At 40.5% G+C, this 25,659-nt stretch overlaps 2 protein-coding genes across 2 annotated transcripts in view; one reads left to right on the forward strand and one right to left on the reverse strand.

Annotated features, from left to right (window-relative positions):
• Nucleotides 1-405: 405 nt before the first annotated feature.
• Nucleotides 406-10,973, forward strand: LOC135487477 (cell division cycle 5-like protein). Its single transcript, XM_064771159.1, has 14 exons — nucleotides 406-510; nucleotides 946-1,049; nucleotides 1,241-1,402; nucleotides 1,780-1,907; nucleotides 2,277-2,424; nucleotides 2,579-2,655; nucleotides 3,139-3,322; nucleotides 3,609-4,137; nucleotides 4,382-4,553; nucleotides 4,851-4,975; nucleotides 5,265-5,462; nucleotides 5,804-6,001; nucleotides 6,095-6,178; nucleotides 7,064-10,973. The coding sequence occupies exons 1-14, from the start codon at nucleotides 466-468 to the stop codon at nucleotides 7,307-7,309; spliced, it is 2,400 nt and encodes a 799-aa protein (XP_064627229.1). The 5' UTR covers nucleotides 406-465; the 3' UTR covers nucleotides 7,310-10,973.
• LOC135487476 (protein O-mannosyl-transferase TMTC1-like) overlaps nucleotides 7,686-25,659 on the reverse strand; it is an 88,567-nt gene continuing 70,593 nt past the window's right edge. Inside the window, exons 5-16 of the mRNA XM_064771158.1 lie at nucleotides 18,435-18,531; nucleotides 15,388-15,491; nucleotides 14,832-15,021; nucleotides 14,011-14,132; nucleotides 13,591-13,752; nucleotides 13,188-13,301; nucleotides 12,672-12,818; nucleotides 12,169-12,516; nucleotides 11,538-11,682; nucleotides 10,750-10,887; nucleotides 10,417-10,548; nucleotides 7,686-10,223 (exon numbers count right to left, since the gene is read on the reverse strand). Of these exons, the coding sequence (XP_064627228.1) occupies nucleotides 10,002-10,223; nucleotides 10,417-10,548; nucleotides 10,750-10,887; nucleotides 11,538-11,682; nucleotides 12,169-12,516; nucleotides 12,672-12,818; nucleotides 13,188-13,301; nucleotides 13,591-13,752; nucleotides 14,011-14,132; nucleotides 14,832-15,021; nucleotides 15,388-15,491; nucleotides 18,435-18,531 (1,921 nt within the window). The 3' untranslated portion in view covers nucleotides 7,686-10,001. The remainder of the gene's footprint in view (nucleotides 10,224-10,416; nucleotides 10,549-10,749; nucleotides 10,888-11,537; nucleotides 11,683-12,168; nucleotides 12,517-12,671; nucleotides 12,819-13,187; nucleotides 13,302-13,590; nucleotides 13,753-14,010; nucleotides 14,133-14,831; nucleotides 15,022-15,387; nucleotides 15,492-18,434; nucleotides 18,532-25,659) is intronic.

The raw sequence follows: 25,659 nt of genomic DNA on the forward strand, positions 1-25,659 counted from the left end.
CTGGTTTATAACCGCAAGAGTTCTGGTACTGAGCATGGAGAAGGTCAACACTCCCTCTTAATGGGTGCAGGGCCATCTCGGCCTGACGTTGGTAGGCCGAGTTGGCGTTGGGCCGAGATGGCCCGTGTTCGTGAGTAGATGTCCCTAGTTTGCCCTGTGTAAAGGCTTTCCTGATTTCCAAAGGTGATATGTCCGACAAATGAGAACTTCTAATCGTGATATTTGTCATCGTTAGCCAGCTGGATTAAGGAATTCATCAGTACTGAAGGAATAAATTGTCTCCAACGCCAAACGTTAAAGACGGTAAGAATAATGTCACAACCAGGCCGAAGACGAATAACGATTGATGGACCCGCGGCTGATATGGATCTAGTCAAAATTCAAGCAGTAACAACTAGTGCGCACGCGCAGTGGTTTTTTAAATAACACGATTTGGTGAAGTTTTTTCCAAATAACTCGATCAAAATGCCCCGAATAAACATCAAAGGGGGTGTGTGGCGAAACACCGAGGTAAATGTGATACAGGGTACTTAGAAATGCAACAAAGATAAGTCATACGGACAGAAAGATGACCTAACTACAGAATAGCCGGGACAGTAGTACTCAGTAGCTCTGTACAATGTACATTACATTATCATGATTATGTACACTCTGTCCCTCTGCAGACTGTACATTGTGTATACAATTCCTATCATTTAGTACAGAGTGAGTGTCCAGGCTATTCTGCAATTGCTTCAATCTCTGTCCCGAAGTCAAATTCAAAGACACAATCCAAGAAAAAGGTCTTCACTCATATCTACATGATGATGATGATGCCATGGCATTGATGGGGTGGGGGAGGGGGAGATGTCCCATGATTATCAGTTTTATTGATGTTTGTTAATTGTGGCAATGCTCACTATCTTAGTAGTGACTAACATTGTATTTCTTTCTTTCATTTCACAGGATGAGATCCTGAAGGCAGCTGTTATGAAATATGGCAAGAATCAATGGGCCCGTATTGCTTCATTGCTTCATAGGAAATCTGCAAAACAGTGTAAAGCAAGATGGTAAGGAATTGGTTATCATCTGACAGTTTTGACTGTTTATAAACAAACACTTGTCTTAGGTAGAAGTGTAAAAATATTATGAACATTGCCTTTGCAAATTGTTGACCGTCATGTTGAGCTTTTTGATGATGGCAAATGCTTTAGTTTCTTTGTTTTTTGCAAGTTTCGAAAATATGTTTTTTTCTTGCCAGGTATGAATGGTTGGATCCAAGTATCAAGAAGACGGAGTGGAGTCGCGAGGAGGAGGAGAAACTACTCCATCTGGCCAAGTTGATGCCAACGCAGTGGAGGACCATAGCTCCTATCATTGGGAGGACAGCCGCACAGTGTTTAGAACACTATGAATATCTCTTGTAAGTATGAACAATCATGGTGTTTTGATTGCATAAAAAGTAGTCATGTACCTCAGCTTTTTTTCTGTCCCTTGGTGCGCTACCAGGGAACCACAATGCTTGAATGTATGCAATGTACTAGAAGACCACTTATTTATGAAGACATGGGGAGTTTTTTCCACAAATAAGATAGTCTATCTATTATCTATTCAACTGTGAAAATTTCATGCCTGTGTCTTCAAAGAAAGAGAGGAATTGTGCATCACAACGTCAAAAAGTGGCGTAACCCAGTCGGCGATCACTACCTGCTTCGTGGAGGGATTCTCCTTAACGTAGCATGACAGAGCTGTTAGCTCCAGACCAAAGCACGACATTCCTTCAACATTTCTATGATTCAGGGATAAAGCTCAGCAGCGCGACCAGGATATGGCCGAGGACGATCCCCGCAAGCTGAAGCCCGGAGAAATTGACCCAAACCCAGAAACCAAACCAGCCAGGCCTGATCCAGTCGACATGGATGAAGATGGTCTGTATTCAGTATTATTTTAATCCAGTCAAGATAATAACCATGGAATACTACTTACTGACTTCTTTTTTCTCCCTGATTATCTTTTTGTACCAAATTGTATTCTTAGAAATCTATGTTTTTGGCCTGAGCTTGTTTAGTGTTCACTGCTGCTGACATGTCTTGACCTAATGACACTTGTCAGGAATTCAAACTGGACCAGTCTCTAATGTTTGCTGTGAGTTTTCTCATCGACCGCTGCGGTTGAGTTGAAACAAGCTTAAATTGAACAAGCACAGAAAGAGATTTACTAGTTAGTTTGCTATTTAATTATAAATGTGACAAATCATCACCATCAAGTTTTAAGCTAAAACAGCCCTTCCCTTACAGAGCTTGAGATGTTGTCTGAAGCGAGGGCAAGGTTGGCCAACACACAGGGTAAGAAGGCAAAGAGAAAGGCCAGAGAGAAACAGCTGGAGGAAGCTCGACGACTTGCTGCATTACAGAAAAGAAGGGAATTGCGGGCTGCTGGAATCGAGTAAGTGTTTCAGGAATATAACAAAAAATCAAATTGTTCTACGACGTTCCTGAAGCTAGCCACATTTGTGGTGATGTGTCCACAATCTGAGTTTGGCAGTTCTGTAGATATAAGTATGTCACCTTTACTCAGTAGAATATTTTGATGATTTCAGAATCAAGAAACAGCGTAAGAAGAAGAGGGGAGTTGATTACAATGCAGAGATTCCTTTTGAGAAGAAACCAGCTTCAGGTATGTACACGTTGTCTGAAACAACTCTCTACATATATCCTCTTTGAAAACAACTGCCCTGACTTTATAGATATATTCATTTAAAACCAACCAAGGTTAAATTCTCTGCACACTTGTGCCTTGTACTAATTCCTTCAGACACCTTCCTCGCTTCCTTCTTTCTTCTTTGTGTTCAACTGGTCTAACTTTCACACTGTTGATTCTCAAGAACGTGGCAGTGTGACTCAAATCTGCCTCTGTTCCCCATAGCTTTTCTCGAGCTGTTAACTCGGGGCAGGCCTCCCCTCGGTAATCAGAGGACATTCTTTCATGATGTGTTTTGGCACTGTTCAGAGAAGCCACATTCACTGATGGCATAGCGTTTCACACAGGCTCAGTTTTTTAAGGCAGAGGTGTCCAGATCTCAGGCGTAAAATTAAACTTGTTGTTCTCTCTCAAGTTTTCCTTGTATTTCCTTGTATCTATAATCCATTTTGACTTTAGGTTTCTATGACACATCGAGTGAAGTGTATGATCCCCTTGACCCCAACTTCAAGCGACTTCGACAGCAGAATCTGGAAGGAGATCGACGGAAGGAGACTGAAGAGAAAGACAGACGGAAAGACAAACAGAGGCTGAAGAAACGCAAGGAGAACGACCTGCCTGGGGCAATCATGAACCAAAATCAGTAAGTAAAGGGAGAAAGCTGGTCGTGTTCGGTCAGTTCTTTCTCCTTTGAGGATGAGGGGACTGAGTTGATTGTTGACATAACTTGTAGATTGTTGTAGGTTGTTTGCTGGCAGCTATTTTCTGGGGACTGATCTTCCTGGTGTGCTTGATGCAATGACCAAGCAACCAAGCTGTCCTGCCTCTGGTATTTGCCTGCAATGATTGTGGGTGTCCCGTCCCCAGTGAATGATCATTGCGTTGATATTCCATCTAGTCTCCATCATCTGTATTTTTTAATCGTTTAGATTCGCCGAACCTGTGAAAAAGCGGAGCAAACTTGTTCTTCCCACGCCGCAGATCTCTGAAGAGGAATTGGAGGAGGTGGTGAAGGTTGGTCAGGCTAGTGAGTTGGCGCGACAACACGCGGAAGAGAGTGGTATCAAAGATGGCGCCTCCCAGCACCTGTTGTCTGATTATTCTGTGACGCCCGGGATGAACTTCAGGACACCGCGGACACCCGCTCAACAGGACACCATACTTCAGGAAGCGCAGAACATCATGGCTCTGACGAATGTGGATACCCCACTGAAAGGCGGACTGAACACGCCAATTCACGAGAGTGATTTCAGTGGCGTCACCCCCAAGCATCATATGGCCGCGACACCTAACACTATGTTGACACCGTTCAGGACTCCTGGACAAGATGGTATGACTCCCCAAGCCTATGCCACGCCTGGCCAAGCTGGCCAGACACCTCTAAGGACACCTGTAAGAGACAAGCTCAGCATCAATCCGGATGATGAGTTCGATAGCCAGTTCTCGAGGATGCACCAGGTATGATTGAGAGTGCAAAACTGCTTGAAAGTAGACGTCTAATATGTGTATTGAGCATTGTTTCAAAATGTTCTTGTCCCTTAAATCTAATCAAAGTTTAAATTCTAAGTCATGCTGTTAATACGTTTATCTCTGTGAGACCTTCTGAGAATATATTGAAAATCCTATGTGTGTCCTTATTATGAAAAGTCTTCCTCTCCTTCAATGATCAAGATTTCTTAATGTTTGCTTTGAACACTTTCAGCAAGAGACATTGAAGAGTAGCTTGGCGGGTCTGCCAGCCCCTCGGAATGATTATGAGATCGTACTACCTGACCAGGAGAGCATGGAAATGAACGATGGCGCAGATCACATGGGATATGTTGAGGATCAGGCTGACATCGATGCCAGAAGAGAGGAGGAGCTGGCAGCCATCAGTAAGTCATAAACATTTCCCCTTGATTGGGAGCGCATCATGAACAAGTCAGATGTAGGATTCAATTACTCTGCCTCAAAATTAAAAAAAAATTGTGTTTTGGACAGATTTTCACACTCTCAATTTTGGCCAGGCTGGAATTTATATTTAGTACGTATTTACGGCACTGGAAATTTTCAAATTCAATCACAAATTTTAAATTTCAAAATAAACAGCATAGCCTTAATTGTGAAGGCCAAACCCTTTAACAACCGACCAATATCACCTTTTCTGATGACTTGGAATTTGATTTTTCCAGGAGCTGCCGAGATGAAACGCCGACCCCAGGCTGTACAGAGAGACTTTCCACGTCCTCTTGATGTGAACATGTCTGTCTTGCGACCGATGCACGCCCCTGATGCTCCTCTCACCGACTTGCAGAAGGTTCGTACAGCATGATAAGCTCAGATGTTTAGGTTTCTGTGACCAAGCTTAATGTATCCTAGTTTTCCATCTCATCATCTTTGGTGAATTTGAACTTTGTCAACTTGTCGAAACTGACCTTGTTGGTATATTCAGTTAAAGTGAATTGAGCTGCTTGGTCTTAAGTGTGACTTGGATATATATACATGTTTTGTGGAGCCTGTCTTCATACAGAAAACAGTCTTAGCAAGTCACCCCTCCTAATATCGGGGTAAAGGGAGATTCCACTGACATTACTCTCCGATTTCAGGCTGAAGAGTTGATCAAGCGAGAGATGGTGATCATGCTCCACAACGATGCTGTCTTCTCTCCGACCACTGCCCAACAAGGCCTATTGCCCGGTGTCAAGAAGCAGGCGTCACAGAAAACGATAGTAAATCAGGCACAACATATTGCATTCCTTGAACAGCATCCATTTGAGGACATGGTAGATGATGAACTGGTTGTTGTGAGTATTATTACCCAGAAACTTATCAGTCGGTACTGTTTATATTCTCATGCTTTTAAACAGCTGGGAGAGACATTGGCTGTTCTGGTAGTACCTTTTTTTCTCATCAGTCTTCTCACTAGAGGTTCCCATTGTCGCCTCCAGGCCTAAGGAAGCCAGAGATTGCACTTGCAAGTGTGCTTTCTTCTTAGTCATCTGTCTGTCTGTTGACGTCACAACTTCTTAAAGGCATACCCTTAGTGTCAACAAGACTATGATGATCTAGAATATTTCTGCCTGAATGATCTAAGAAATTTGTGTGTATAGTTATTTTAATCCTCATAATCCTCATTCACCTCCAGGCCAGAGACATGCTAAAACGTGAAATGGATGTTGTGATGCGCGGTATGAAACATGGTGACCTGTCGTTGGAGTCGTACAGCCAGGTGTGGGAGGAGTGTTACTCCCAGGTTCTCTACCTACCTGGTCAGAATAAGTACACGCGAGCAAACTTGGCAAGTAAAAAGGATAGGATAGAATCTCTCGATAAGAGACTTGAGGTAAGGATTGATATTTCACCAAATGCAAAATTAGACTTTATTCTATAACTGTACAACTTATCTCTAACTAATCTTCTATGATTTCTTATTCAGGTCAATCGTGGCCATATGACCAAAGAAGCGAAAAGGGCTGCCAAGTTAGAAAAAAAGTTAAAGATTTTATTGGGTGGCTATCAGGTGAGTTGAACACTGCATTCATTTTGGTACATGTGACTTTTTGTCGTCCATTACATATCCCGAGGAGCTTGTCAAATGTAAAGAATGCTGTTAAGGTCTATCAACACTTCTTATCATTGCCAGAAGGCTTATCTCTTTCAGCCCTATGACCGTGTACACACGGATTTCATAACATTTCCCAGATCCTGCTACTGCATATACACGGTGACGCCGAAACCAGTTTCTCGATTCATCATTGACGATCGCAAATGCGATTGGGGAGCCATCTACACGTTGCCACTCGAACTAGTAAACTTCTGGGCTTCAAGTAAAAATTCACATACGATATTTGGTTTGTTTTGAGTCCACAGGGGGGCGTGGGTGTTGAATCTGATTTCGTGACAGTCGCAACCATTTTTTTCCTGAAATTTTTCCTTTTTTTCAATCCGTTATTGTTTATATCATTCGGAATCGTTTTGGACATTGTTTCTTTGTATTCTATACTAGTTCTCTATTATTAGTATCAGTTTATAAAGACTCATTCAAAAAAATTTCAAGGAAATATTCTTTATGCATTAAAAGTTGCTTCTGTCAATTCTTTGGAAAAATTTCAAACTCAAAAAAAGGCAAAATTGAGGAGACTCAGAAAAATTCATTGCTAACTATAATCTATATATCGCTGTAACTAGGGGATCAAGACCTTTCTAATGGTGTCAAGCAAATAGTGGTAGGGGTAGTAGTAATAAAATACTGAAAATTGGCTAGGATCTGGGAGTTGTTGCATCAACATCGACCTGGGCTGAAAGAGTTAAATTTAGATTTCTACATAATGTTCTTCCAATTTCAATGTACTACATGTGTATTATTTCAAATACATGTATCCAATGGAATTTTTTTCTCTTACAGTCGCGTGCCCAGGGTCTGATAAAACAACTCCACACGCTTTACGAGCAAGTCGAACAGGCAAATATAGAACTGAACACATTCGATAACTTACGGCAACATGAAATCGGAGCCATTCCTAAACGGTTGGAAAGTTTAACAGAGGATGTCCATCGGCAAACCGAGCGTGAAAATGAACTGCAGAAACAATTTGGTGAACTTGGAAGCATTAAGGAGGACTTGCTTCGTCAGAGTGGCGTGGAAGGTTAACGACTTATTATACCAGTCGTCAACTTAGAATTACATGTTCTGACTTTCTGCATGAGATATGATTAGTATACATGCGACAGTGTTCTGATGACTAGCATAAGAATCAGTGACGACAGCAGAAAAATTACCAGAATTGAAGTTAGAGACCTACAATTCCAAGGCGCCGCAGTGTGTAAAATGTATGACATGTAAAACATGGTTTGAACTCGACTTAACAGAGGCATTGTAAGGTTTGGCCGCTGCCGTGTTCATGCTTGGAGATGTTGGTTGAGAACAGTCCCTACAATGACTTGGATGTACTATTGTCCTCTGATTGTGTTCATCTTTAATTCAGTTTGGAGCTAGAAACCAATGATTAAAAACAACAACTTTGATGTCATAACATAAGTATTTTATTTCAAAATATCAAACATCCCAATCATGCATTGCATAATATCAAATCTCTTCATTTTTGATCAATTAGAGCACAAATCAGTCACATTTCAACATGTCAATCAATTTAAAACAATCAATCGGGTGAATTCACAAATTATCAAGAATTGCTAATACATACCTTGTTACTTAAAACCCTCAAATTTATCTACAATTTTATTTTCAATAGAATAGGTTTTTAGGTACACATTTTGTACATGCATAAAAAACTAAGTGGGCCTTGTTAGTTGTTTAAAGTCATTGGTGAAAATTCTGAAGCAAAAAATTTCCGTAAGAAATATTTTGTTACTCTCTGGTTGCGACTTTGGTCATCGGACAGTTAGGTATTAATTTGATTCTTTAGAGGAAATCTATCAATATTGTGAGTAACCATACATTAGTATAACGTTCTTGATTTGTTGAATAAGCAATAAGACAGGCATGTGACTTTCCTTAGTACATGTATGTCATCACATTACTTTCTTTTGAAATAGTTTTTGGAGAAGACAATGGACTACATTGAGATTGACTAGTTGATACAACAAAGTTGACTATCTGATATTTAAAGTTATACGAACAAGTTAAAAGTGAATATTTTTCTGACTGTCCTTATGGCGTTTTTGACGAGGAAGCCATACAGTTAGTAAAAAACATAAAGTTGACTTTGAGGCTGTCTTCAACCGATAAAAATATTACATACAAATCCACCACATGTAATGACGCTTCAAGCTATTCACCTTCAAAAACAACCATCATTTTGAAGTGAAAAAAATAGGTTTTTCTCGTGAGGGAAATGCTCAAAAACGGTGCTCTATTATGCTCGGCGCCCCTTTCTCATAATCCTGGATCCGCCCCTGCAGAAGGCCTATATTATGTGCAATAGGTCTGTATAAAACAGTTGCACCAAAAGTGGCCAAAGAGTGTCTACACGGTATAATGACATGTTCAAATTTAATTTCAAAATTCAAATTTGATGAATTTAAATGAAATGGACTGAAATGTCTTGTACAAGAAACCAATAGAAAATATGAAATACCCAGGAAAGTTTGTCATGTTTAAAAGACTGTTTTGGTCACAGAAGAGACATCTATTAGTCCTTCCATAAAAATAGAGTGGCGTAGAGGATATCACTTGAGATTCTGTAGCACATAAAATAGTGCAACAATAATGGTCAATACAACAAGAGCTTCTAGGGGTAACCTGTAAGATTATTCAACATATATTTCATTAGTGGTATTGAGACAGAAATGGTTAATTTTTGTTCATAAACGCATGAAAAGGAATTAAGATAAGCAGTTTAGATTTTCAGGTGGTCCATGTCTGTTTGATAGTTTAACCAGCTGCAATACAAAAATGAGACTAAATCTTTGCGTGTGAAATCACAGCGAGTTCCAAATCCTCTGTGAATGTTTGTGAGAAGATGAAAATACATGGATTAGGGAGACTTGTCCTGAGCTATTGAGCTGATAGAGACAGGAATTGCATTGATCTTCAGTCATTAAACGCCAGTATTTAACCCTTTAACTGCTGAAGCTGTTTTTGAAAGGCTAGCTTGAAACAGACTTCCTCGAAACCACCATAGAAACCATCACCTGCACGCCACCTATCAGTAGAGGGGACAATCTTGTATATGAAACTCAATGGTGAATAACACATAGGCACTTGTTACAATTCGGCGATGGTGGCAGTTAAAGGGTTAAAACAGACATTATTTTGAATGATGTTGCATCATTTGTTCGTTTTATAATAGCAGTACACTGAATGAATAAATAAGTTACACGTGAAATCACGTCTTTTTCAGGTTTTTGGCGTCAGTGTTTTAATACCGAGTATGAAATTTTAAATAAGGGGGTAATATTCATCAGCTTGATATAGGATCAATTCCCTTAAGTTGCTTTAACTGGCATCATGTTAATATCACATATTTAATCAACTGTGTTATCATTTTGAATGAAGTGTGTATAGTGGAGGTATCGCTTGGGAACTAGGAAGGTTGTCCAAAAAAATTGGAACGTGTGAATATCAGATTGACGACTGTTGAAGTAATAATAATACGTTACATAGAAAAGAGTTGACCTTTTGTGCTAGAGTAACACCTCTAACTTCTTGGGAGTAACTCAGCCAGAAAATACAGTTTGCTCCTTTCTTTGGTACAAGGTACCTGATTCAATAAAATTTAACAGCCAGCAGGTGGTACACTATTACCAAGTACCGGTTCAGCCAAGTAGTGGTGCCCTCATATGACTAGTAAGAAAGGTGAAGTCCTATGTTTTGCCCACTGTCATCGTTCTGTTCGATTTCCTTTCATTTGTTTCAACTGTTGTTGTCGTTTTCTCAGTTTCTCGATATTCTGTAAAAGCAGTTTATCGTTTGGCTGTATCTTCTGAGCTGCTGTGTAATGATGCTGGGCTTTCTCTAAGTTATCCTCCATGTGGTAGAGTACTCCCAAGTTGAGATGGGTTTGGAATTGACCAGGATCTAATTTCTCCAGCTCTTCATACGTCTTAAAGAGAAAGAACACTATTAAAGGATCTTATTCCTCAAATGTGATGAGGTGAATGTCTAAGGTGTTTGAAAATGTATTTTCTCGGGTCCTCAAAGATTTGAGAGGTCTGTTAGATAACTGGTTGTGCTTGTCAGCTGTGAGGCTACAATGGGACTTGCACTGCTACAGCGAGGCACATGAGTCCACTCACCGTGATAGCCAGTTTGAATTCCTTGGAATCTTTCAGATGGTTGCCCTTGTCCTGGTAAAGGCCAACTAGTGTTGCTTTATCTCCATCCCTATTAGCTATAACTTTGATGGCTTTGTCAAGAATAACCAGCGCCTGAAAACATTTGAAGAATGTTATGTCTAAATAAAAGCGATGATCCTATTTGTTGGCTCTAATGACCGCTTAGGAATTCCAAACCCAAATTGTAATTGAATAGCACCGAAACTTATTTGCCTTGAGCATATTTTTGGCTTGCCTCGTGTTCACCTCTTTTTCATGTACCACCAAATAAAAACGATTATCATTAATACACACCTCTTGATGTCTTTTCATGAGCCCATAGACGATAGCAAGATTCTTCAATGCCTCAATACTCTCTGGTCTATGTTCTAGGACTTCTTTCAGCAGTTTTTCAGCAGTACTTGGTTCATATAAACTAGCTAAGGTGGAAGCCTTGAAAAGAAGAAAAAGTGTCAAACAACAAATTGTAACAATTGATATGTAATTTCAACGATGAATAAAGCATTTGATTACAGAAATGAGTCTTGTCTTCATGGGGTTGCATGAAGTACAACCTTGTTCCAGGTTGGGCCTGTCTTCTAGTGCACAGGGAGACTATAGCATGCTTCGAAGGTGTGTAGGCCAACCTCATGCACATCAATGATGGTTGTACTGATGTCTTCAACTTGTCAAGGATGGGCTAATGTCTTCATCTTGTTATAGAAGTGGTGACAAGCCTGGAAACTCTGTGTAATATGACAGTTTACCATGACCATCCATATAAACAGATCCCTAAATAAGGAAGATCCCCTCACATGTCAAATGGAATCACAAATAGTAAAGTAGTTAAAACTCCTGACACACTCTCTTGGCCGACTAGTATTGGAGGCTTTCATTTGATTTACCGTAACAGAGTCTATCAGGCCACACAATCATGGGTCAGTAAGGAGTTAGAACACTGTAAAATGTCCATGAAGGGTTTCGATAAGAGAAGGAAAAGGAATCCATGGAGGTCCAATACTGGTCCCTCACTGGATTCCTTCTCCTACCTAAACCGTTTTTGGACACTTTACAATGATTCAGTGGCCTGTGCTTAAACTTACATAGTGCATCTTGACGTCCAAGCTATCAGGATATTTTTGCAGCGCCTCTTGAAATAGCACCGAAGCCTGATCTGGCTTTCCAACATTGAAATAAAATACAGCCAAGTTATCCAGGGTAATGGCATCCCTTCTTACTTCTACAGCTCTGCAAAGAGATGGAATTAACAAACAATTTAGTCCCCATTTGTCAAACCCTGTGATTTAAATCAGTGTGACCTGCGATTTACAACATAAGTATCCCTCGTCTGTGGGAAAACCAGTAATCACGGCTTGATATTACAGGTTGTGGTGATCACAAATTCTTCTCCTTCTCCTTCTGAGGAAGGACTGTGAAGACAGTTGCAACAAAGACAGTCACTGCATAGATTCGTTTGGAGTGGCAAAGAAGGGCAGTCGTTGATTAATTAGGTCCCAGAGTTGGGTACAGACCCGGATCAGAATGGGCACCCAGTGCATAACACATGATACCACCTTGGAGTTGCTTAACCAGATGATTAGTGAGTCAATACTGCCACAATGAAGGACAATTTCAGGAACCTCCACAATGTTTATTCCATTGATAGAAAGGTGGAAATACTATCAATTTATTCAAATCATCGAATCATCCCGATAAAGATACATTTAGACTCACCGGAGATAATAAGCCTCAGCCTCCTTGAATCGGTTCAGCGACTTGGCAAGTCTGGCCAAATTGATGATGACCACCACATGGTCCGGCCTAAGGGAGAGCGACTTCTTATACATCGCCTCAGCCTCTTCTAACCGGTCCTTCTTATGGAGGTAGGCACCAAGATTATTGTAGCTATCAGCGTCATCAGGCTTGTTATCAATCACAGCGCGGTACATATGCTCTGCTTCTGAACCGGCATCGAGTTCTCCGAGAACCGAGGCGAGATACGTCTGGGCTTGCGTGTATCCCGGGTTGAGTTCAATCGCTTGTTGTAGCATATGGAGGGATTCTTCCAGATAACCTTTTTGGCTTAAAAAAGATCAACTTTGTAAGTATTTTATACACAAATTGAATTTCTCAAATTTAATTAAAAGTTTCAAATATTGAAAGAATGGCGTGGTCTTTAAAAGAGCAAATATTCTTGAAATCTTGGGACCAATGTCACTAGAAGAACATCAACTTACTGCAGCAAAGTGCCAAGATTGTAATGGGCGTTAGAGTGAGTTGGCGTGATTCGGATCGCTTCGCGATAATGTTTCTCAGCCCCCACTATATCATCATCCAGGAGAGTTCCAAGGTTGTTATGGGCACTTGCGTGGTCAGGATATAAACTGAAAAGTGACAGGTTACATCAAATGACAATTTTTCTAACAAATCTATAGCAGGTTCCCAAACAAAAACAATTTTTTGATGAAATGCTTCAATTTTTCTTCAGCTGTTTCTTTTTTGGCATCAAAACCTTACCAATGTTACATTGATGGATAGATCTCATGAGATTTGGTTCATGAGACACCCTCTACTTCCAAGCTCCTGTCTCTAATGCCAGGTACCTGGTGAGAAGACAGCTTGTATCCTATATGCAACTAGCTGGCAGCTTCCCAACTAACACATCTTAAAAGAGCAACTGAACATTTGACCTTTCCTTTACAAGGCGTACCCCTTCACCAGTGAGTTCTAAACCAAAAACCTGAGGTTCTCACCTAAGCGTCATTCTGTAGTGATGAATTGCTTCCTCAAACTTTGCAGTGTCTTTTAGAAAATTGGCAAAGTTGTAATGCATCTTGGGGTTGTTTGGCAAAGTCTCTAAACCAGACCTGAAAGATTGAAAAGATTTTAACTCCCAGGCCTGGATAGGATGCTGGTCTATCAGGGTAACTTCCGAGGCAAGTTTTGTACCCATTTACTCCTGGGTGGAGAGAAACAAGTAGGATTTAGTGCCTAGCCCAAGGACACAAAGATGAAACAGTGCTGAACTGTTCGAGTGTCCAACCTATACCTTCTGGTTATAATCTCGGCACTCTAACTACTCTGCCATCCCCTGGATGTGAAAGCTAAAGAAAAAAAGCCTTGAAACTGTCAACATATACTGAACACTGAACCCACCTAAATAAGCTTTCCCTAGTCAGCCAAACCTGATTTCTAATCACAGTTCTGAAGCCCAGCAGCAGCAGCAGGAAGAAGAAGGCACTGTCCAATAAACGTTTCCGTCGGAACTTGAAAGAGAGGGAGTCGTAGCCATGGATAACGAGGATGCAATAACCCATACTGGAAGAGATGAAATAGGAAAATATGAAATGAAGCAAAAACAGAAGTCTAAGGAGAAGGAAATGACAAGAATTAACCCTTAATGTGGCACCTAGACATCAGTAAAGTACAATCATCATGCTCCCTCCTTTAGGGCTCAAAATGAGGCCTGTCTCACCTTTGTACTCTTTTCAACATCATTGTCATCAATGGATTTGGACTATCACTTCTCTTCATGAATCAACTAGAATTTTCTAACGGACGGTATGGCAGGCTTACCTTGGAATGTACAGTATTCTCTCAGCGACCACAAAGCCGACTCTGATGAATAGGTTTGATGCTGGCAGGAAGGGAATCACAATAAGACAAAGCCCAAGGATTTGGCGCCTTTGACTCGAGTCCTGAAACATTCAATCGTGTATCTAGTACTACGAAGGGAACAATTTTCGTGCAAGCTAAAAGAGTGAAGATTACTTTAACCTTTCACATGTGAAATTTCATATAAAATTACCCTTTTTTACTACTTTTTACTTTTTTGACCCCTCACCAGTGGAGTATGGACTACTTCATTCACAACATCTGATGCCTAGACAGAAGGAACAGGGCTTAAACATCATATTTCAACGGGCTGACACTCGTATGTCTGACCCCTCTGACCCCTCTAGCATCTGGGGGTGGAGGGGGGGGTGCATTCCCCCTCAACATTGATAACAGCCAAATTCAATGAAACTTTAAGCCGCAATAACATGGGCAAATCCGAGGCAACATATGTACATATTGACCCACAGTAATCTGTAATGCCAAATCTTCCCCAGGTTCAATCCTATAAGTTTTTGGTTGGTTACCACTGGCAGCAGTGTATCTGATTCAATGAAGACATCATCCTTAACATTGGGTGATGCCAGCTATTTTACAACATGGAACTTTTCCTAAGCCAAGTTAGGATCCAGGCCGCCTGGTCTATAGGGATACTACATCACACTGCCAAAACCCTGCTGTAGCTAAGAGTAAGTCTCAGTGAAGCTTTGTAATGAATTGACAACACTTTTGTTTATTTACACCCAAGTTTATTTAAGTCAGTGGTCCTGACAGTTACATACCTTGGTGACAAAGAGGCAGTGAATTGTGTATAGCACCATGGAAACAATAAACAAAACGGTTGATAGGTTTCTGACATCAGTGATGGACTCAACCAATGGAATACTGTTGAATTGCCAGTCATAGCTGAGGATGCTGGGAAATAGGAGAAGCCACGTGTTGAACACCAGCAGATAAAGGTATGTCATGATTCTGAAAAGGAAAAGGGTTCAATAAGGATTGATCTAATATCAGGATTAACCAACTTCCATTATGTTAAAGGTACCATTACATTGTTCCAAGAAGATATCATAGCTTCAAGAAAGAGTTTTAACATCATTGAATAGCGTGAAATAAAACAGTTTTAACATGACTTCAAATCAACCCTTCCCTATGGTGCAGGGTGGTATTTAACCTATTCCTAGACAGTATGTATGCCCTCTGGGAGCCAGGACACCACTTTTCATTAGGAAAGGCCCCTTTTGGAGACCTCTGGGGAGGCAATTGCCCTATGCTCCCCCTCTGCTAAATACAGCCCAGAAGTGGCTTGATGGCTTACAAAGAAATCATTCAACTCACCTGGTTAGGAACTCCGGGCAAAAGGAAGCAGGGTTATCCTGAGCGGAGAAGTGTGGAAGCTGGCCGCCTAACATCCAGATTCGGAACCCTGCCAGAATGATTAGCTGCAACATAAAGAAGGGCAACTTATATTTCACATTATCACTTGGAGGAGAGTTCACTTGGACCGCATTTTAATTTGGCATCTTACACCAGACGCAGATCCAAGGAGGGGGAAACAATCTTTGACCATAAAATTCATATTCTGGGGTGCAACCCTCGATAGTATCATCAGACAAAATCAATATCAGCTATCCCCAGTGGTGCACACGAAATACAAGATCCCCTTGAAAAAATGATGATATCTGAGAATTTGATCTTAATCGGATTTACCTACAGGGCTCAAAACTGAATCAAGAGAAATGGATTTCTCGGTTCATGTGACCCGGGACATCAGTTGCACCTTGTGATGCAGGGCTAGATTTGTCCAATGTTGATGTCTTAACGTTATTTGATGAGTCCTTTGATCAAGAGAAGTTTCTGGTTAACTACCCCTGTACTTCAACCGGGGTAGATCAACATAATGTGTGTATTTCATAATGGATCAACATAATGTGTGTATTTCACAGTGGAAGTTGACAATATTGTACACTTGAATTTAGCAACTTCAGTTGAAGCAATTCGAGCAGATATAACTGGAGAGCATAGACGTTTGGAGACATGACACGGGGATGTCGGAATCAGGCTTTTACATCCTATGATCCACTGGCTCACATTCTAATCTGGTAATCAATACAGTAATAGGATTGGGAGAATATGCCTTAGAGAGAGACAACCTTTTACAGGTGTTTATTTCAGGATTTTGAAGATTCTGCCTCAGTCACAGACAACCTTATACACAGACCAGGTTATTTGGAGACCTCACAGGCCAGTTTATTCACAGCCTAGGCTTTGATGGAAACCTCATTCACAGGCCAGGTTTTCGTGGAAACCTCATTCAAGGCCATGTTTCATGGAAACCACATTCACAGGCTAGGTTTTATGGAAACCTCATTCAAGGCCAGGTTTTCATCACAGGCGATCGAGGCTGATGTATCTACATCTTCTCAGATAATTGTTTTTATTGATCACACAAGGTGTATTGAGAAAGTCTGAGAATATTGTGACTGATTAGAACCACTGACTCAATATTAGTTGATTGAGGCCAATAATGACATCGCTTAACATCGGCTTGTTTGCTGCGGAAGTGATCAATTTGACGGAACATCAATTTATAATGGTCCAGCCTCCTATATCAATTGAGAAAGACCCTGTTGGCTCATAAGTACGATATAAGATTTTGGATTTATGTCAATACACTCAAGAGAACCATGCCATATATTGTCATTATTTGGACGTGTTAAAAGTTCCCCACAGTCCGATAGATCAAAATTAAAGTTTTCAATTTAGAATTTAGCTCTATATGCACAACACGGAAAATTCACTGGGACCATACTTGCCAGAATCATGAGAGATTGGGTTGTGTACATGTGTTACGTCTGCTCAGAGCATGATGGGAATATCCAGGGTAATGTGGATATACAGTATACTGAATATCCCACAGCAGCTCTGTCAATATTAGTGCTAACACAATCTGAGGAACACGATGAGTCTGGGATCGGCCCACTATTGCGGGATTTAGCAGGGATTTAGCTCCAGGAGCAAAATATTAAATGTAACGGCCCTGGGAGTAAACTTTGGACACTTATATCAATACCTTCTCAAGACCAATGCAAAACTTCACCTATTTAAAGTTATGGAACCATATCTATGATGAATTGGACACTTAAACACCACTAAAACAAGGCGATCGGATGAGAGATGTCAGATTCATGAAGTTATCGAGAAAGTTAGTGCAACTTTAGGAAATCAATGGAGTTAAATGTAAAAGGAGGAAGTGGATGACAGATGTGGTGGACACGATTTCACCTTAACTTGAGCCAGAAATTACATGTAACAAGCCAGGGCAATGTACAGAAGTTCTGGGTCTTTGAAACATGAATTTGTTGATTTGACTTCATTCCAACTTGAGTCAAAACCCACACAGAATCCTGCACTGAATGTACAGGTATTTTCTCTTTTAATGTGAAAGTTACTTTTGTGCAATGCCTATTCTAGTTTCAACCTAACAAGAGTCAAGATACGTATAGCATTTTGTAGATATTGCACACTGATTTCCATCCTAGTTATTTCGAAACCTCTCATGAAAAACGAGACAGAGGATGCTATAAGGAATTCCATTAGGTGGTATCAGTTGGTTTTAGTATTCATGGGTTGTGTATACTCGAGGGGGTTTCAGATACATACAGATTGGTTTACGGACCAAGGACGGGAAGCCATCCTGTTGTTATGATTAATGACATAACAGGGGCAGTCTGACCCCTAAGTGACATTTCCAGCCTTTCTGAGATAAACTTTTTCTTGGCTAAAACTGAAACGTTGGATAAATCATACCTTTATCTGAAAGACTGGGGGTAGGATCTGCTGAAAAGCTTGGTCACAGAAATTGTGGCAACAAATTTAGAATTCACAGACAAGTCCACCTGTTGTAAAGCAGTTGAGGGGAATGTTCTGATGATGCCATTCCCTCACAAGACTGAATTTCTAGGCCAATGATTGGTGGGTTGATTAGTTCAATTGATCAGGTCATTTTTCGTTAATGAATGCGATATCCAGAACTATCCAGAACACCAGTTTCACACATCTGCCGCATTGATTTCAGATGCTAATCAGGACTTCATCAGGAGTGTTTATTGACCAGCTCACTTCTTGTGGATATAATTGGTATCCCTCCAAGACATTTTTCATTCAATAGATGCTAGATATTGGAACCAATTACCAAATATTGACGCAGTGGTCCTTATCAGTCATGATACTGTATTTCCTTGGTGCATCTGGCCTACAGTTCTGGTCACAACTAAGTTCCCTTCCACCAGAATTCTTAAAATGGCGATGTAAATCCAATATAAAGCTAGCATGGACCTTTCATGATGTCATAGAACAGGAGTTTAAAAGTATTGTTTACTTACAGAAAGGCAAATAGTGATGATCCTCTTGAGAAATGGATGATGTGGTTTATCCGATCTCTTCACGTGATGGTAGCCATTGCCATTGGAATGGGAAATACTAAAATGAGACAAGATTTTGCACAAATTTAAACCACTGGTTAATAAATTGCTGTTGAAAAGAAAGTTGAAACAAGAATTGGCAAAAGCTATTGCTATATGACATGTGGTTTGAAAATGGAGCCCCATCATCAAAGTTAAATAATGCCTGAGGGAGTTCTAATTCCTCTAGGATTTCACGTTCTTTTCAAAATGGGAGTGGCTATGGTCAACCCCTAAATCTCTCACGCATTTCCGACAATTTGCATCACAGTGTAGTTACCAAGCAGCCCATGGAATGGCAAGGTTATCAACCTGCCACCGAAGATTGATAACGCAGCCCCTGGGCCTGCTCTGTCCTCCAACTGCCTAGAGATTAAAGTAGGCCTACTATACAATAGTATATTCATAATGAAGAATAGATAGTCCAGTCTGCCCAATATACAGTCCAACTCTGTGATTACTGCAATTTCGTTGAATACACCCTGATTTCCCTACAGCCCACTCGACTAAATAACTGTGTGGTCCTCCGCAGTGACAAGCAGAGTGCTTTCAATGTGTCTACTAAAAGTTCATTTCCCTAGGGATAGTCTAGTTCATCCATCAATGAGCTACACCACTAACAGGTTCTGGCAAGTCACAGCCTTGTTAATTTCATTGCGATATTGGAAATGAATGTCGTAAGCCCTTAGGTTAGAAACATTCCTGATACACAAGTTTTCAGTCAGGCAAAAAACAGTTTGGAGATAAAGTTAAAGGATTCATTTTAGTTTAGGATGAGGGAGTTGGATTCATCCGATTATGGAACGAGTGAGTTTCTCAAACCAAAGGTAATTCAATGCCTTAACAATTTCTCCTTTCACACCAACTGCACATTGAAGTAACTGACTGTTTGGTAATGAAATAAGGGGAGGAAGACTGAAAATTATTCTTATCATTATTAAGGGGAAGATGACTAGCTTGGCTGGGTGATTCCTTGGCTGATTATTTGTCAAATCATGACAACTTGGAACAAGACAACTACAGATTGACTGTACATGATGATATGTAATTCTAACTCACAATAAAGTGAAAAGGACCTCATTAGCCACAAGAATGAAGAACTGACCAGCAGTAATGAAATCATTTGAAATGATCTGGAAATTATTCCAAGGAGTTGTTGATATAGATTCGTGACGTTATCGTCGTCACAAATGAACTGGTGACCACTCTCTAATGAAATCATTCAATCGGATATCTCCATTGATCAACGGGCCCAACCCTGTCAACAAAATTGGCGATCTTCATTTAGCTGCGGTCGCTTCTGCAGACATTGTCATCGTTTACCAAACCTGATCACAAAGTCCAATCGGGCATCAGACCAATCAATTTGGTTGCTGAGGGTTCAACCAATTGTGACCTTCCGGAGGCCGAAAATGTAATAAAACGCTCCAATTTGGCAATTGGCCCACAGAAGATCTATTCTATTCTTATGAGGGATAGATTGGGCTGCCGCAGTCGATACGGGCAATGCAGCCTTGTTTGAGTGGGTCAGCTATTGACTAACATGCCAGCAATTCGTTGTCGGATCCGGAATCAAACAGCAAAGAGAGATTGGACATGTCGCCTTTTCAACGAGTGTGTGCTCAGTGAAGAAACTGTTTTGTCTCAGTTGACCAGCTTATTGGATATTTTTTGGTAGTGAAAAAGTTGGTATCTGCCGGAAAGATTGCCAGGCTACATGTAGCTGCATGCACGTCCAGCAACACAGGAACGCTTTCAGCGATGTGGATGGACAGATAATCTAGACATCTTTGCTGTTGACAGCTGACCTATTGGACAGGTTTTTTTTAAAGGGCCAAGTGTGATGGATATCTTAGGTGTGCAGCTTGTACAGACATGGTCTTACATCAATCTTTATACAAATGACACAATGCTTTCAAAGCAACACAATGAGCAATGATGCTGCTTCTATAAGAGGTACTGTAACACGGAAATATCACAGTCATTTTATTTTATGGTTTCATGAATTGTATACTTTAATTCAGTGTTTTGACAAACCTGTAACAGTGATTTCAATGAGATTCCCATTTTAGCGGCCGTATATATTTTCACAATAATCTGTAAACCCGAAAAAAAGGAGATGAAAATTTCTGGTTTTACAGTATACACTGCTACCATCATGCACTAAGACTGAGAGCCCACACTCAAGCTCCTGATACGATCAGTAATTTACAAAGTAGTGAATACTTTTGAGTGATACTTTTAAGTTATTGCTATCTAATTCTGCTCAGAAACTTCAGACTCTTTGATTCATTCTTTAAAAATAGCTCAAATCATTGAGAGCCTAAGAAGAGGTTTACGCATTATGCACGCTAAAAGGAATCTACAAAATAGCATTTTTGATCAAATTAAATTTCAAAGGTACTTTCTAAGAATGGAACTGAAATGTGAAGAAAAAGACTCGCTTCTGGAGTTTTTAACAACATAGTTTCTAAGACTGAAATAAAACGTATCCACTTGATTTTGAGCATTGGTTGAGCATGGAAAGTGAAGTTGTGCTTGATAGGCTGCCATCAAAGTGAACCAACTGCCATGCAGTGATTGGGTTAAAAGCATTTCCATCTAGCATTTGTCAGAGAGTTGGCGGGTTAGAATTGAAATGATACAAAGGATTTCAAGCTTTAAAATCCAGTCTCTTTGTCAAATAGATATGCAAATCATGTCTACACTATTCCATCAAAGCAGACGTCAAAATACCCCCACCAAACATGCCTCGAGGAAATGAACTTTATCACACAGTGGCATGATACATTTCAATTTCATTGTTGATAGAATTTCATGATATCTTCATGATAATTTCACTCGAATATGACGATAGGCAGATATGTTAAAGGGGTACGCCATTCGTATTAACTGGTAGCTCAGGAAAATAGAAATGCAATTATACACAATGCCGTAGTGCAGTTATCATGCATGCAAATTTGCTGAAACTTGGTGTGTATAGGTCATGTATTTATATATCTGTCTACCCAATGGCAATGTCAAAATTAATATTCAGTCAATGTCTTTACGCAATTGGAAATTTTCAAATTCAATTACAAATTTCAAATTTTTAACAAAAGGCGTAACCTTTAACATGCAAATCATCTGCATAAATAATAAATGCTTCAAAGCTTGACATTACTTCCAGTGGCTAATTTTCCGTTGATATAGAAATGAAAATGGAGTGTTGCATGTCTGGAATATTGGATCATCATCGGAAGTCAAGATGGCTTTTGAGTGCTTGTGAAACTTTCATGATATATTCATGTTAGCTGTTCAAGATGGGTTGACCGCCTGAGTACCAACCCTTATTGCAAAGTATGGTTGGCGTCTGAATCTCGAATGGAAGGATGAAGGTTAGAGGCCCCTGGTTAGCTTGTTTCAAAACAGCTGCTTGGTAAGCCACAAGCTGTTTCTCCACTACAGGGTACGTTACAGACTAAAGGCCAAATCAGTATGATGTTTTAAGACTTTATCTTTTATGAGATTTGTTTGTGGTTTGAAATCACCATTCTGGAAAGTTAGTGTGCAAGACCTAACAGTCACAGAATAAGTAGGTGATACTGAATAAAGAGGCAGAAGACTTCTGATGAAGCAATCGAGATTCTGACAAATTTTTGTACAGTCATCAAATCCGGAAGCTTTGGAAAAAACCTCATTGATGAGGGTATGATAATAAAAGAGACTCTTAAGATGCTGCGGCAACAAGAACCATAATGAAGTGTAAATTAGATTGGAAATAAGCACCGTCTGGATGTAATTGGTGTGGGACATTTAACTACAATATGAGGGCCATTATCCTACTCCTTGTGTGTCAGCGGGCCAATATAATATCGGAAGGAACGAGCTCTTGCAATATTTGGCCCAATTGCTTTTACCAATTTATCGGGCTGAAACCAGTGAATGCTAATCAAGGAGAGGCTGGAGTATATGGCCGCATGCATACAAAATGCACGGGTGTTAGCTTGATATCGTTTTTCCTCGTTTGAATGGAAAACTGGCAGAAGAACCAGTCTTGATGGATCTGAGCACATAAGAACAGCGTATTCAGATTCTTAATGGGTTTAAACTAGTCCAACATGTCCAATGATCTGTCATATAGAATTTGAAATGTTTCAAAAGATGATATAGAAGGAGGCAGCTCGTTAAAGTCATCATGGAAGACACTCTGGTAAACAGTTTCGGCTAAACTTGCGTGGGCAAACCACTTAGTTGACTGGTTTGTGCTAAAACAGACTAAATGCAGAAGAAGAAGAGGAGGAAGAAGCTGCTTACGTATGAATATCATGAAGAATCTATGGACCATCTTTACAAATGAAACCACTTTTAGCACCAGTGTATGAAAGATACTCTAGAGTAGGCCACCAGGCAACCATTTAGTCGAATCACTGACTGGAGTGGGAGATAGCCCAATATTATTCACTTGGCCAAGTTTAATGAATACCTTGGCCAAATTTGACTAGATTGAATGTAAGCATTCAAGTCCACCCGGGTGAAAGAAGCTATTTCCACTGCCAAACATTCACTGTAAGCATTCAGGTCCAACCGGGTGAAAGAAGCAATTTCCACTGCCAAACATTCACTTGGAATTGTTACACAAGAATCATCACTTCTGATGAATGCACTTCTGTGAGAGAAGATATTTCTCCTTGAGTGGTTAGGTCAGACATATGAGGCACACCAGCTAAATATCGTGGTGGACACATTGATTAAAGGGAGAATATAGACAGGAACCAGGTAGGTCAGATTAAGTTGTACAGATTTGCTGATAGGGGTCCCTCCTACATCATAGTACATCATAATTTATCAAGCTTGTACAAGGAATATGTTCATTGCTGAATCAAACATAATGCAGTCCCCTAACTGATGAGGCTTAATTTGTTATGTCAAAGTGCTGTGTGGTTCTTATCTAAAAAGTGAGTCACTTTGGGAAATATAGAAAAGGCATGGAAGAAAGGGTGTTTAATTAAGACCAGAGACTGGCAATTCGAAATGCAATGCAATTGATGAGCCTAGGACATGTAGATGTTAACAGAACATGATGAAATCGACAATGCTGGCCTCATAAATGAAATGATTGCTGAAGAGGAATCTAATCTAACATGCCGAGGAATGTCAGAATCCCGAGATAGAGATGATGCTATAGGTTATTGGACCTGACTGGTGTATTCATCTGGAGACTGATGGTGACTGCTCTTCAACTTTTTTGTCAGAAATTACACTGAGTAAGATTGAAGTGAACAATCTGGAAAGACCTGAATTGATTTGAGGTGAGAGAGGAGCATGTTGGACAAGCTGTCTCACAAGGTTGTCAGTTCTTCTTTAACCCTGTTTACCTCAAGTGGAGCATAGGCCGCCAACAAGGTTTTCCCACTTCCACCTGTCCTGGGCAGTTCTCTCAACTTGGGTCCAGTTCATCCCTATCATCCTATAGCCTCATGTTCTGTGTCACCATGTGGTCCTTGGCCTACCTGGACGCCTTCACCTTGCAGGTTCCATCAGCATGCCTTGTGATGGTTTTCTTAGGCTTTCTCAGGGTGTGGCTGAGCCATAGCTCACCAATATTCACAAACCTGATAGTTCTCTCTTTGGGAAACACGCAGTGGCAAATCTGGCACTCTAAAGCTGCGCTTACACCACGAAATATTGGTGGACCAATTGCACGTACACCACCACATTGCCGCGACAAATTGGTTCAGCAATCCATTGCCGATACAAATTGCCGAGCGAATTTGTCCCACCAAGCTTGATGGTCCAAATTCGCCCGGCTTGTTGAAAGCTCGGCTTTGTCGTGGTGTAAGCGCAAATGGATCGGCAATTAGCTAGTTAGATGGTTCGGCTCCAGGCGGCGTTTTCGAAATGGCGCTTTCTGCTTATTGTTTGCGCGCCATCTGTAGCCGGATTTTATAACTAGCTGCAGCGCTGGTGTAAGCGCTTGGTGGATTTTCGATGGTGCGGCATTGGTTCCCGAACCAAGATTGGTGGTCCATTTTCAGGTGGTGTAAGTGCGGCTTATGATTCAAGTGGAGATCGAAGTGGTGGCATCAACAACACTCCAAAGTATATGCATGTATCTCCTCATTCAGCACAGCAAAACATGTCCAATGTTGTCCACAGCTGCTTAGCTCTTAAAGGGGTACATCATTAGTATTTAATCATTGGTGAGGAAATTGAAAGACAGTTATACACAATGCCGTTGTGCAGTTATAATGAATGTAACTTTGCTGAAACTTGGTATACTTGGTATACTGGTATACTTGGTATTTGTATATCATGTATTCAGTCTGATGCTGGTTTCCCATTTCGACAGAATCAACATCAAAGTAGTAGTTCAGGATCCCAGACTTTTACTTGTGGCACTGCCTGGTTATTCTGACGGACATCTTTCCCCTGGCCAGAAAAATGTCTTAAACATGCAGCCCCTTTAACTTGGAAGCAAAACCGACCCAAAGAACTGGAACCCCCCTACCTGAGGCACCGTGTTTTTTCTAATGTGTCACTACCAATTTATCAGATCACACTTCTTAATTCTGCTGCACATTGCTAAGAATCTCTCTCCCCATCGTTTGGTTTTTATCTGAGATTCGCATTCACATTAGAATCATTGCGACAACAATTTTCCTCTAAGTTTACAAATTGGCATGATATAGAGGAAATGAGAAGTTGACAAAGAAAGATGTTGCATTGTCTTCTATTTCAACCAACTAAAGAAAGATGTAACAATCACCTACTCAGTAAGGAAAGATGTGTTTCAGATTGCTCAATTATTTCTTGACAGTATCTACTTTCAATGCGTTCGAGTTTCATAAGTTAAACAATAGTTTTTTATACAAAGAAAGTAACCTCGCTGTTTTCTGGTTATGCGTGACAACTGACTGAGCTGAAGGCAGTCCTACAATCGGCCAGTAGGACTCACCCACTAATAGATCTACAATCTGCCAGCAAGACTAACCCCCTTACAGTCCTACAATCTGCCAGCAGGACTAACCCACTTAAAGGTCCACGCCGTTTGTTGAAAATTTGAAATTTGGATTGAATTTGAAATTTCCAATTGCATTTGGTGGAAACATCAGGCAGAAATGAGGACAGCGGAGCTATTGAGGAAAATATGTTTTTTTCTGCTCAC

The sequence above is a fragment of the Lineus longissimus genome, chromosome 5, assembly GCF_910592395.1.
Source record: "Lineus longissimus chromosome 5, tnLinLong1.2, whole genome shotgun sequence".
NCBI lineage: Eukaryota > Metazoa > Nemertea > Pilidiophora > Heteronemertea > Lineidae > Lineus > Lineus longissimus.

What these genes read in the sequence shown, in the direction of transcription:
- LOC135487477 (XM_064771159.1), top strand. Translation starts at nt 466, where the DNA reads ATGCCCCGAATAAACATCAAAGGGGGTGTGTGGCGAAACACCGAG. An exon ending in AGTTCTCGAGGATGCACCAG is followed by an intron (nt 4,138 to 4,381) that starts GTATGATTGAGA and finishes GAACACTTTCAG; the next exon opens with CAAGAGACATTGAAGAGTAG. An exon ending in CTCTCGATAAGAGACTTGAG is followed by an intron (nt 6,002 to 6,094) that starts GTAAGGATTGAT and finishes TTTCTTATTCAG; the next exon opens with GTCAATCGTGGCCATATGAC.